The 12,731-nt window shown below is 43.5% G+C and overlaps 2 protein-coding genes across 2 annotated transcripts; both read left to right on the top strand.

Moving 5' to 3' along the window:
* Positions 1-4,688: 4,688 nt before the first annotated feature.
* Positions 4,689-5,807, top strand: LOC143305675 (uncharacterized). Its single transcript, XM_076690170.1, has one exon. The coding sequence runs from the start codon at positions 4,689-4,691 to the stop codon at positions 5,805-5,807; it is 1,119 nt and encodes a 372-aa protein (XP_076546285.1).
* A 19-nt stretch (positions 5,808-5,826) lies between these two features.
* LOC117611217 (uncharacterized) lies at positions 5,827-9,812 on the top strand. Its single transcript, XM_076690171.1, has 2 exons — positions 5,827-5,883; positions 5,952-9,812. The coding sequence occupies exons 1-2, from the start codon at positions 5,827-5,829 to the stop codon at positions 9,810-9,812; spliced, it is 3,918 nt and encodes a 1,305-aa protein (XP_076546286.1).
* The last annotated feature ends 2,919 nt before the right edge of the window (positions 9,813-12,731 follow it).

Consider the following 12,731-nt stretch of genomic DNA (forward strand, 5'->3'; position numbering starts at 1 on the left):
TCTGCCTATTCCTCTCAGATGTGATAGCGGTTGTTAGGTGGTTTCTGTTAATGATTTCACTATTTCAGTATTTGTACATTGCAATGGTTTTCTTTTTTTTTTTAATTTTATTTAATTTTATTTATTTTACATCGCTCCTTGCTGTGCTTGCTGTTCATTTCATACCTTACTTTGACTTCACTTTCATTGTCATTCGATACTGGTCTTTCTTCCTTGTTTTCTTCCTTTATTTTCTCTTTTATTATACTTCCTGGGATTTCTTATTCTATTTTTGTACTGCTGTCACGCTTGTCACTACTTTATCATATTATCGTCTCTTGGCCTTTCACCTGCTATGCATCTCTGGATATTTAATTCAATTCAATTTCACTACATCTCTCCATGGTATTTCGGAACTTTTAAATATCTCGATATACCTCGAAAAGTACGCATCTGATCAAAAAATATCATAGAACGAAAATAGTAGGAAACTTAATTTCCTACAGAAATTAACATTTCTCTTAACATTTTGCCATATCTCCCATCGTTTCCGAGATATTTGCAGATTTAGCTCAAGGAAAGGGGCCTCACGGACATATTCCGAGATATTTCTTCTTCTTGTTGCTCTTCTCCTGGACAGCTAAGCTGGAAGTGGCATTTGCAGCTCGGAATAGTGCAGAGTTATCTCAACGAAAGGGGCCACGGTGTGTCTGTATCTTTATTATGTTGGTGCGGCTTCGGAACTTTTAAATATCTCGATATATCTCGAAAACTACGCATGTGATCAAAAAATATCCTAGAACATAAACAGTAGGAAACTCAGTTTCCTACAAAAAAGGTCTCGTAACATTTTGCCATAGCTCGCATCGTTTCGGAGATATTTGCAGATTTAGCTCAAGGAAAGAGGCCTCACGGACATATTTCGAGATATTTCTTCTTCTTGTTGTTCTTCTTCTGCACAGCTAAGCTGGAAGTGGCATTTGCAGCTCGGAATAGTGCAGAGTTATCTCAAAGAAAGGGGCCACGGTGTTTTTGTATCTTTATTATGTTGGTGCGGCTTCGGAACTTTTAAATATCTCGATATACCTCGAAAACTACGCGTCTGATCAAAAAATATCATAGAATATAAATAGTAGGAAATATAATTTGCTACAAAAAAGGTCTCTTAACATTTTGCCATAGCTCGCATCGTTTCCGAGATATTAGCAGATATAGCTCAAGGGATGGGGTCTGACGGACATATTCCGAGATATTTCTTCTTCTTGTTGTTCTTCTTCTGCGCAGCTAAGCTGGAAGTGGCATTTGCAGCCCGGAATAGTGCACAGTTATCTCAAAGAAAGGGGCCACGCTGTATCTGTATCTTTATTATGTTGGTGCGGCTTCGGAACTTTTAAATATCTCGATATATCTCGAAAACTACGCATCTGATCAAAAAATATTATAGAATATGAATAATAGGAAACATAATTTCCTATAAAAAAGGTCTCTTAACATTTTGCCATACCCCGCATCGTTTCCGAGATATTTGCAGATTTATCTCAAGGGAATGGGCCTGACGGACATATTTCGAGATATTTGTTGTTCTTGTTGATCTTCTTCTGCACAGCTATGCTGGAAGTGGCATTTGCCTCTCGGAATAGTGCAGAGTTATCTCAAAGAAAGGGGCCACGGTGTTTTTGTATCTTTATTATGTTGGTGCGGCTTCGGAACTTTTAAATATCTCGATATATCTCGAAAACTACGCATGTGATCAAAAAATATCATAGAACATAAACAGTAGGAAACTTAGTTTCCTACAGAAATTAACATTTCTCTTAACATTTTGCCATATCTCCGATCGTTTCCGAGATATTTGCAGATTTAGCTCAAGGAAAGGGGCCTCACGGACATATTCCGAGATATTTCTTCTTCTTGTTGTTCTTCTTCTGCACAGCGAAGCTGGAAGAAGCATTTGCACCTCGGAATAGTGCAGAGTTATCTCAAAGAAAGGGGCCACGGTGTTTCTGTTGCTTTGTTATGTCGGAACTTTTAGATATCTCGATATATCTCGAAAACTACGCATGTGATCACAAAATATCATAGAACGTAAATAGTAGGAAACTTACTTTCCTACAAAAAAGGTCTCTCAACATTTTGCCATAGCTCGTATCGTTTCCGAGATATTTGCAGATTTAGCTCAACGAAAGAAGCCTCACGGACATATTTCGAGATATTTCTTCTTCTTGTTGTTCTTCTTCTGCACAGCTAAACTGGAAGTGGCATTTGCACCTCGGAATACTGCGTAGTTATCTCAAGGAAAGTGGCCACGGTGTTTCTATATCTTTATTATGTTGGTGCGGCTTCGGAACTTTTAAATATCTCGATATATCTCGAAAACTACGCATCAGATCCAAAAATATCATAGAACGTAAATAGTGGGAAACTTAGTTTCCTACAAAAAAGGTCTCTTACTATTTTCCCATAGCTCGCATCATTTCCGAGATATTTGCAGATTTAGCTCAAGGAAAGGGGCCTGACGGACATATTACGAGATAATCCTTCTTTTTGTTGTTCCCCTTCTGCACAGCTAAGCTGGAAGTGGCATTTGCAGCTCGCAATAGTGCAGAGTTATCTCAAAGATAGGGGCCACGGTGTTTCTGTATCCCTATTATGTTATTGCGGCTCCGGAACTTTTAAATATCTCGATATATCTCGAAAACTACGCATGTGATCAAAAAATATCATTGGACATAAATAGTAGGAAACTTAGTTTCCTACAAAAAAGGTCTCTTAACATTTTGCCATAGCTCGCATCGTTTCCGAGATATTTGCAGATTTAGCTCAAGGAAAGGGGCCTCACGGACATATTCCGAGATATTTCTGCTTCTTGTTGTTCTTCTTCTGCACAGCTAAGGTGGACGTGGCATTTGCAGCTCGCAATAGTGCAGAGTTATTTCAAGGAAAGGGGCCACGGTGTTTCTGTATCTTTAATTAAATGTACATTGCTCTGTGCGAATGAATCCGTATATGACATTATATCAAATGTAGATATGGTACTAATAATATTGTTACTAAATGTACATTAGTCTGTGGAAAGGTATCAGTATATTACATTATATCTAATGTAGATATGATAATAATGATATTGTTATTAAATGTACATTGATCTGTGGGAAGGAATCAGTATATTACATTATATCTAATATAGATATGGTAATGATGATTTTGTTGTTAAATGTACATTACATATCTAATGTAGATATAGTGCTAATAATATTGTTATTAAATGCACATTGATCTGTGGGTAGTAATCAGTATATTACATTATATCTAATGTAGATACAGTAATAATGATATTGTTATTAAATGTACATTGATCTGTGGGAATGAATCAGTATATTACATTATATCGAATGAAGATATATTACTAATGATATTGTTATTGATTGTACATTGATCTGTGGGAATGCATCTGTATATTACATTATATCTAATGTAGATATGGTAATAATGATATTGTTATTAAGTGTACATTGATCTGTGGGAAGGAATCAGTATATTACTGTTGGCGAAATTCCCCATTATTACGCGAAAAGATGAAGTTGGCAACGAAAATACTTCGTTGGTGCGCCGTTACCGATAGCGGCAGCACCTCTCGGGCCCACTTTGTCCACGCGGTCCCCTCTCCACGCGGAACCGGTACGATCGACGCCATAATCGATTCTTGTCCTTCTTGTACGATCGTTCAACGCGTCAACACATGCGTTTCGCTGTCCACGCCTTGTACAAGCACAGTTTTTGTTTGTCCACGCGACGCTGAAAGTTCAGCCCGCGCATTTGTTTAAGTACCGTTATTAGTTTAGTGTCAGCTACTTTAAGCCCACGCAATTAGTGTAATTTATGTGTTATTCGTCAGTCCTCTCAACCGTTGTAGTGTAATTCTTCTGTACATTTTTTGACTATTGTAAATACCTTTTTCGTGTTCTAAATATATCACTGTGATCGTTACGCAGGCGTGTTTTACTCAGACCTCGCTGACCACGCAGATCGCGAACATTTTGGTCCTTCGAACCGGATTAACACGCCCCGGCTCGCGTAACGGTCGTTGTGACGCGTAACGGTTGTTCGACGCCATTACGTGTGGTGACCGCGCTTCACGCGAACTAAGAGACTCGCTTTGTGTGCGCGGAACACGGTGAACAGTGACTTGTGCCATTAAGTGACGCGTGTGATTCCGGTGAATTTTCAAAGTGCTCAGTGACACTTAGAGGTGAAAATGCCGAAATTCCGAGATCCCTCTCCGGTTTCTAAACCGGAAGAGACGCCGGCCGCCATGACGGCAACCGATCACGACGCAGTCCACGCACCGGAAGCGTCCACGCAGCCATCTCAGGCCGCTCGACCACGCACGCCGTCCATGCAGACGCTCCTACAAGTGCCTGAGGAGCCGACTCAGCTCACGCGCACTCGCTCGCTCACGCGCCTGTCTCAAGACCTCCAGGTGCGTTCTCGTGTCCAGGAGGAGCGCCTAGACACTCTCCTGGCCATGGTGGAGGACCTACAGGTCTCCCTCAAGGCCCCCGCTGACGTCGCTCCTGAAGAGCCGGAGCTTACGCGCTCCACGATTTTGGAAATTCACGCTGAGTTTCAACGCGAGCACGCAGCCCTCGCAAAGGTATGGCCGTCCACGCAGCTCGACCACGCATACTTTAAGGAGAAGGTCGCCTCCAATGCAGCTCACGCAGCCCGCTCAGACCACGCCGGCCGCGACGACCGACGCGCCCACGCAGTCCTCGGCACCCCGTTCACGCCTCCCAGAAATAGCTCTCCCGACATTTGAGGGAGACTATAGCAAATGGGCGGAGTTCAAGGCCCATTTTGTCTCCGTCATCTGCGAACGCGCGGATCTCACAGCGCCCGACAAGTTTCTATACTTGAAGGGCGCAGTTACCGGCAGCGCGGCAAATTTGATCAGCCATTTGCCGACTACAGATGGCGCCCTCGACCAAGCATGGCAGCTCCTTGATGACCGCTATGACAATAAGCGGCTCAACGTGCAGTCGCACATGGATCGGTTGGCCAACTTAAAACCAATGAAACTGCGCAAGGCAGCGTCGCTGTTGAAGATGGTTAATATTATCCAAGAAACACAGCAGGCGCTCCGCTCTTTCGGGTTGGAGGATAAGCATAATTGCTTCCTCCTTACAATGCTTGTTCGACTGCTCGACGCTGATACTCGCGCGCGCTGGGAGTCATCGCTGGCCACGCAGACGGACTACCCTTCGCTGGAGGAGCTGACCACGTTCCTGCTCGCCCGCGCACGCACGCTCGAGCAATTGGAGCAGATCAGCGCTGCTCGAGCCACGCAGACCACAACGGTTCCCGCAAAGACCACTCCGCCCACGCAGCCAACGCATCAACGCCCTGCATCACACAGGGCCGCCGTCCACGCAGGAACAGCACGACCAGCTGCTCCAGTCCACGCAGCACCCGCAGGACACGCCCGATCCACGCAGTCGGCGCTCTACCCTTGCGCCTTCTGTCAGAAGGATCATTTCGTGTCGGCATACCCGGTGTTCAGGGCACTGACCCCGCACGACCGCGCAAATGTGGTCAAGGCACACGCACTCTGCGTGAACTGCCTTGGCCACCACAACCTACGAAGCTGCCGCACCACGCAAAGGTGCAAGATCTGCGAGGAGGCGCATCACACTATGCTGCATGGAGCAGACATCAGCAGGGTGTTAGTGCCTGGCCCTGCTCCTGCAGCAGCAGCGCAGACCACGCCCACGCCGGCACCAGCAGCCGCCACGCAGACCACGCAAACCACTTCAACGACTACTCATTGAAGTGACGGTGCAGTCGTCAATGCACCCGCAGCCATCGCAGCCCACGCACGCAAAAATCATTCAGCCCACGCCACCAGTACACGCAGACCACGGACAACGCTTCTAGCAACGGCACTCGCAAGAGTGCACACTGACCTCGCAAAGCAGCAAGTAAGAATTCTGGTCGATTCAGGTTCTGAAGTTTCGCTCATTTCAGAGTCTTTAGTAAACCAGCTTAGACTCAGAAGACAACGCTCTTCATTGGATGTCCACGGAGTTGGTGGAGCAAGGACCTCGCAGACGAATGGAGTGGTCAATATTGCCCTCCATTCCAACTACAGACCGCTATCAGTCACCGTTCAAGCACACGTACTTACGAAGGTGACCACTTGCCTGCCATCAGAACCACCGACTCGTCCAACGCTGCCATCGCATCTGGAGAGATTGAATTTAGCAGATCCTCAATTTCTCGTATCCAGACCAGTGGACATCATCATCGGAGCAGACGCATACGGGCAAGTCATCAAGCCAAACATCATTCGGAACGCTTCAACACCGTTGATCGCACAACTTTCGATCTTCGGTTGGCTCGTAATCGGGCCCCTCGAGGGCATTCAGACCATTCGCAGGACTTCTCATCAGGTGACAGTCAATAATACTGATCGCCAACTGAGTGAGTTACTTAGCCGCTTCTGGACGCAGGAAGAGCCACCGCAGGACACGGCACCCTTGCTCACACCAGAAGAGCAAGAGTGTGAAGATCATTTCAAGACCACGCATTCAAGAGACTCCGCAGGAAGATACATCGTGCGATTGCTGCTCAAACTTCATCCACGAGCACTCGGCACTTCGTATCAGACAGCGCACAACTGTCTCCAACGGACTCTCAGACGACTCAGCAAGGACGCACAGTATAAACAGCTGTACACCAAGTTCATGCTCGAATATGAGCAGCTTGGTCACATGATAAGACTGAACAATGACTCAATAATCAGTCCGTTTCAGTACTTTCTTCCGCACCATGGCGTTCTCAAGTTGGGCAGCGCGACCACCGCTTTACGCGTGGTGTTCAATGGCTCCAGCCCGACTTCTTCAGGATACTCATTGAATGATCTTCTTCACACCGGTCCAAATCTGATGCTGAATATCGCAGATCTGCTCATCTGGATACGCAGATTCAAACACCTGTTTGCAACCGACGTCACGAAGATGTACCGCCAAATCAAGGTGCATCCGGAGGACTGGAGCTTGCAGCAGATACTCTGGCTTGATGAAACGCAACAGGAAACGCAGTACCAGCTGACCACGGTCACGTACGGAACGAAGGCTGCACCGTACCTAGCCGTGAGAACACTCTTGCAACTTGCTGACGACGAAGGGTCGAAATATCCCCTTGCCGTGGAACCCGTCAAAAATGGCAGGTGCGTCGATGACATTTTTGGTGGCGCAGATACCGCAGACCATCTACAGGACGTTGCAAATCAGCTGACGCAACTCTGCCAAGCTGGTGGCTTCCCTTTGGCAAAATGGCATTCCACCAGCAAATCGTTGCTAGAAGCCCTCGCTACCGATCAGAACAACGCTGCAATCTCGTTTGACGACTGCGAAACCAAGATTCTCGAAATCAAATGGACACCGCATGAAGACGCTTTCAACTTCGCAACCATATCAGCTACTCAACGCACGCAGTTCACGAAACGCCTCGTCCTCTCAGAAGTAGCCCAACTATTTGATCCTCTCGGTTTTGTTGCACCTGTAGTCATTAGAGCCAAAATTTTAATTCAAGAGCTCTGGTTACAGGAACTCGGCTGGGACGACCTTCTGCCTCTCACAATCACCAATCGCTGGCTTCGCATCAGAGAAGATTTAACGCGCCTGGCCAGGCTATCCATCCCACGGTGGTTCAACACAATGACCACGTCAACGGTTGAACTACATGGTTTCTCTGATGCTTCAGTCTTCGCAATGGCAGCCGTCGTCTACCTCGTTGTCCACGCACCGTCCACGGGTACCCATACAGCTCTAATCTGTTCGAAAACGCGAGTGACACCACTTAAACGTCTGACCATCCCGAGGTTGGAACTCACAGCAGCGCTGCTACTTTCCAAACTGATGCGGCATGTTCACGCTACTTTGAACATGACCGTCTCTCAGACATTTATGTGGACGGACTCTGAAGTTACGCTGGCATGGATCAAAACGCACCCCTCCAAATGGAAGGATTACGTACGCAACAGGGTAATCCAAATCCAGGAGATCACGCAGAACTATCACTGGAGGCATGTACCAGGATCATCGAATCCAGCTGACTGCGCGTCAAGAGGCATGACGACAGATCAGCTTCAACAGCACTCGCTTTGGTGGACGGGACCACCGGGGCTCACGCAATCGCAGAACGCATGGCCCAAGCAGACCAGTGTCGACGCAGACGAGTTGGGCGCTCCTGAAGCTCGTGCTGTCGTCTCACTTCACACGGCAAACGCAGTAAAAGAATATTCATGGGAGTTAATCTATAAATATTCTTCTTTTCACAGACTACTCAGAATTACTTCGCTTTGCCTCAAATTCGTGGACAAGCTGTTCAAACGACAGGACGCTCCGCCCACGCATTTCATCACAGCAGCTGATATGGAAAGGGCCAGAATTTACTGGATTCAGGCCACGCAGTCTACATTCTTCAAAGACGAACTCGCTGCACTCGCTAAAGGACCAACGCTTCCGTCAACGCATCCGTTCACGAGGCTCACCGCTTACCTCGACCATCAAGGAATCGCCAGGGTAGGCAGACGCCTCCAACATTCTGAACTCTCGCACGATGGCAAACACCCTGTGATTTTGCCTCGTAATTCGAAACTGTCAACGCTTCTCATCGACCACGCTCATCGCCAGACAATGCACGGAGGTACGCAATCCACTCTTGCCTTTCTCAGACAACGCTACTGGATACTCGGTGGACGAGCTCCAGTGAAGACGCATATCCTGAGGTGCGTGCAGTGTGCTCGGCAGAGGGGGATCCGTGCCCATCAACTGATGGGCCAACTACCTCTTTGTCGGGTCACTTCATCGCGCCCGTTCACCCACACTGGGGTGGACTACGCAGGACCGCTTACGCTGAAAACGTGGAAGGGAAGAGGAGCCAAGACGCAGAAAGGGTGGATTTGCGTATTTGTGTGCTTCGCAACCTCCGCAGTGCACTTGGAAGTTGTATCAGACTACTCTACAGATGCCTTCATCGCAGCTTATCGCAGATTCACCCCAAGGAGAGGCATCGCAGCCGCTCTCTATTCGGACTGCGGAACCAACTTCCAAGGAGCAGACATGCAACTAAAGAAGCAGTTCACGCAGAGCACGCAGGAAAATCAGCACATCGCAGCACTGCTCGCTGAGGACGGAACTCAGTGGCATTTCAACCCTCCTGCCGCCCCACACATGGGTGGAAAATGGGAGGCGGTTGTGAAATCACACAAGTTCCATCTCAAGAGGACAGTTGGGGACGCTCTACTGACGTACGAGGAATCAGTAACATTGCTCACGCAGATAGAAGCGATCCTCAACTTGCGGCCACTGGAACCTCTCAGCGACGATCCCGACGACGTCTCAGCCCTCTCACCAGGACAATTCCTGATTGGATCGCAGATCAACGCAGTGCCAGAGCCCACGCTTCTCGACATCGCAGTCAACCGCTGGTCAAGGTGGCAATTTCTGCAGCAGCGCCTCCAACAATTTTGGAGGCTCTGGTCCACGCAGTACCTTCAACGACTCCAGGCGATTTCGAAGTGGCACCATCCATCAAATGAGATCAAGGTAGGCACTCTTGTTCTTATCACTGATGAACGCTTGCCCCCAGGAAAGTGGCCCATGGCACGGGTTCTCAACCTCCTACCAGGCAAGGACGGATTGACCAGGGTCGTCGAACTCAAGACCGCCACAACGACGCTCACGCGGCCCATCGCCAAGCTGGCCATTCTACATCAGCCCTCTCAAGACAGCTCGGACCCGCAGACCTCATCACCGACCAGTCGCTGATGGCCGGGGGGAAATGTTGGCGAAATTCCCCATGATTACGCGAAAAAGTGAAGTTGGCAACGAAAATAATTCGTTGGTGCGCCGTTACCGATAGCGGCAGCACCTCTCGGGGCCACTTTGTCCACGCGGTCCCCTCTCCACGCGGAACCGGTACGATCGACGCCATGATCGATTCTTGTCCTTCTTGTACGATCGTTCAACGCATCAACACGTGCGTTTCGCTGTCCACGCCTTGTACAAGCACAGTTTTTCTTTGTCCACGCGACGCTGAAAGTTCAGCCCGCGCATTTGTTTAAGTACTGTTATTAGTTTAGTGTCAGCTACTTTAAGTCCACGCAATTAGTGTAATTTATGTGTTATTCGTCAGTCCTCTCAACCGTTGTAGTGTAATTCTTCTGTACATATTTTGACTATTGTAAATACCTTTTTCGTGTGCTAAATATATCACTGTGATCGTTACGCAGGCGTGTTTTACTCAGACCTCGCTGACCACGCAAATCGCGAACAATTACATTATATCTAATGTAGATATGGTAATAATAATATTGGTATTAATTGTACATTACATATCTAATGTAGATATAGTACTAATGATATTGGTATTAAATGTACATTGATCTGTGGGAATGAATCAGTATATTACATTATATCTAATGTAGGTATGGTAATAATGATATTGTTATTAAATGTACATTACATATCTAATGTAGATATAGTACTAATGATATTGTTATTAAATGCACATTGATCGGTGGGAATGAATCAGTATATGACATTATGTCGAATGTAGATATAGTGCTAATGATATTGTTAATAAATGTACATTGATCTGTGGGAATTAATCAGTATATTACATTATATCGAATGTAGATATAGTACCAATGATATTGTTATTAAACGTAGATTGATCTGTGGGAGGGAATCAATATATTACATTATATAGAATGTAGATATAGTACCAATGATATTGTTATGAAATGAACATTGATCTGTGGGAAGGAATCAGTATATTACATTATATCTAATGTAGATATAGTAATAATGATATTGTTACTAAATCTACATTGATCTGTGGGAATGAATCAGTATATTACATTATATCTAATGTAGGTATGGTAATAATGATATTGTTATTAAATGTACATTACATATCTAATGTAGATATAGTACTAATGATATTGTTATTAAATGCACATTGATCGGTGGGAATGAATCAGTATATGACATTATGTCGAATGTAGATATAGTGCTAATGATATTGTTATTAAATGTACATTGATCTGTGGGAATGAATCAGTATATTACATTATATCTAATGTAGGTATGGTAATAATGATATTGTTATTAAATGTACATTACATATCTAATGTAGATATAGTACTAATGATATTGATATTAAATGTACATTGATCTGTGGGAACGAATAAGTATATTACATTATATCGAATGTAGATATAGTACTAATGATATTATTGTTAAATGTACATTGATCTGTGGGAATGAACTTGTATATGACATTATATCTAATGTAGATATAGTACTAATGATATTGTTATTAAATGTACATTTATCTGTGGGAATTAATCAGTATATTACATTATACCGAATGTAGATATAGAGCCAATGATATTGTTAATAACTGTACATTGATCTGTGGGAAGTAATCAGTATATTACATTATATCTAATGTAGATATGGTAATAATGATATTGTTATTAAACCTGCATTACATATCTAATGTTGATATGGTACTAATGATATTGTTATTAAATGTACATTGATCTGTGGGTAGTAATCGGTATATTACATTATATCTAATGTAGATATGATAATAATGACATTGGTATTAAATGTAGGTACATTGATCTGTCAGAATGTATCTGTGTATGACATTATAGCTAATGTAGATATAGCAATAATCATATTGTTATTAAGTGTTCATTGATCTGTGGGAATGAATCAGTTTATTACATTATATCGAATGTGGATATAGTACCAATGATATTGTTATTAAATGTACATTAATCTGTGGGAATGAATCAGTATATTACATCATAGGGAATGTAGATATAGTACCAATGATATTGTTATTAAATGTACATTGATCTGTAGGAAGGAATGAGTATATTACATTATATCTAATGTAGATATGGAAATAATGATATTGATTTAAATGTACATTACATATCTAGTGTAGTTATAGTACTAATGATATTGTTATTAAATGTACATTGATCTGTGGGAATGAATCTGTATATGACATTGTATCTAATGTAGATATAGTAATAATGATATTGTTATTAATCCTGCATTACATATCTAATGTAGATATGGTACTAATGATACTGTTATTAAATCAATATTGATCTGTGGGAATTAATCAGTATATTACATTATATCGAATGTAGATGTAGTACTAATGATATTGTTATTAAATGTACATTTATCTGTGGGAATTAATCAGTATATTACATTATACCGAATGTAGATATAGTGCCATTGATATTGTTAATAACTGTACATTGATCTGTGGGAACTAATCAGTATATTACATTATATCTAATGTAGATAGGGTAATAATGATATTGTTATTAAACCTGCATTACATATCTACTGTAGATATGGTACTAATGATATTGTTATTAAATGTACATTGATCTGTGGGAATTAATCAGTATATTACATCATAGGGAATGTAGATATAGTACCAATGATATTGTTATTAAATGTACAATGATCTGTAGGAAGGAATGAGTATATTACATTATATCTAATGTAGATATGGAAATAATGATATTGATTTAAATGTACATTACATATCTAGTGTAGTTATAGTACTAATGATATTGTTATTAAATGTACATTGATCTGTGGGAATGAATCTGTATATGACATTGTATCTCATGTAGATATAGTAAT

The sequence above is a fragment of the Osmia lignaria genome, chromosome 9 (genome assembly GCF_051020975.1).
Source record: "Osmia lignaria lignaria isolate PbOS001 chromosome 9, iyOsmLign1, whole genome shotgun sequence".
NCBI lineage: Eukaryota > Metazoa > Arthropoda > Insecta > Hymenoptera > Megachilidae > Osmia > Osmia lignaria.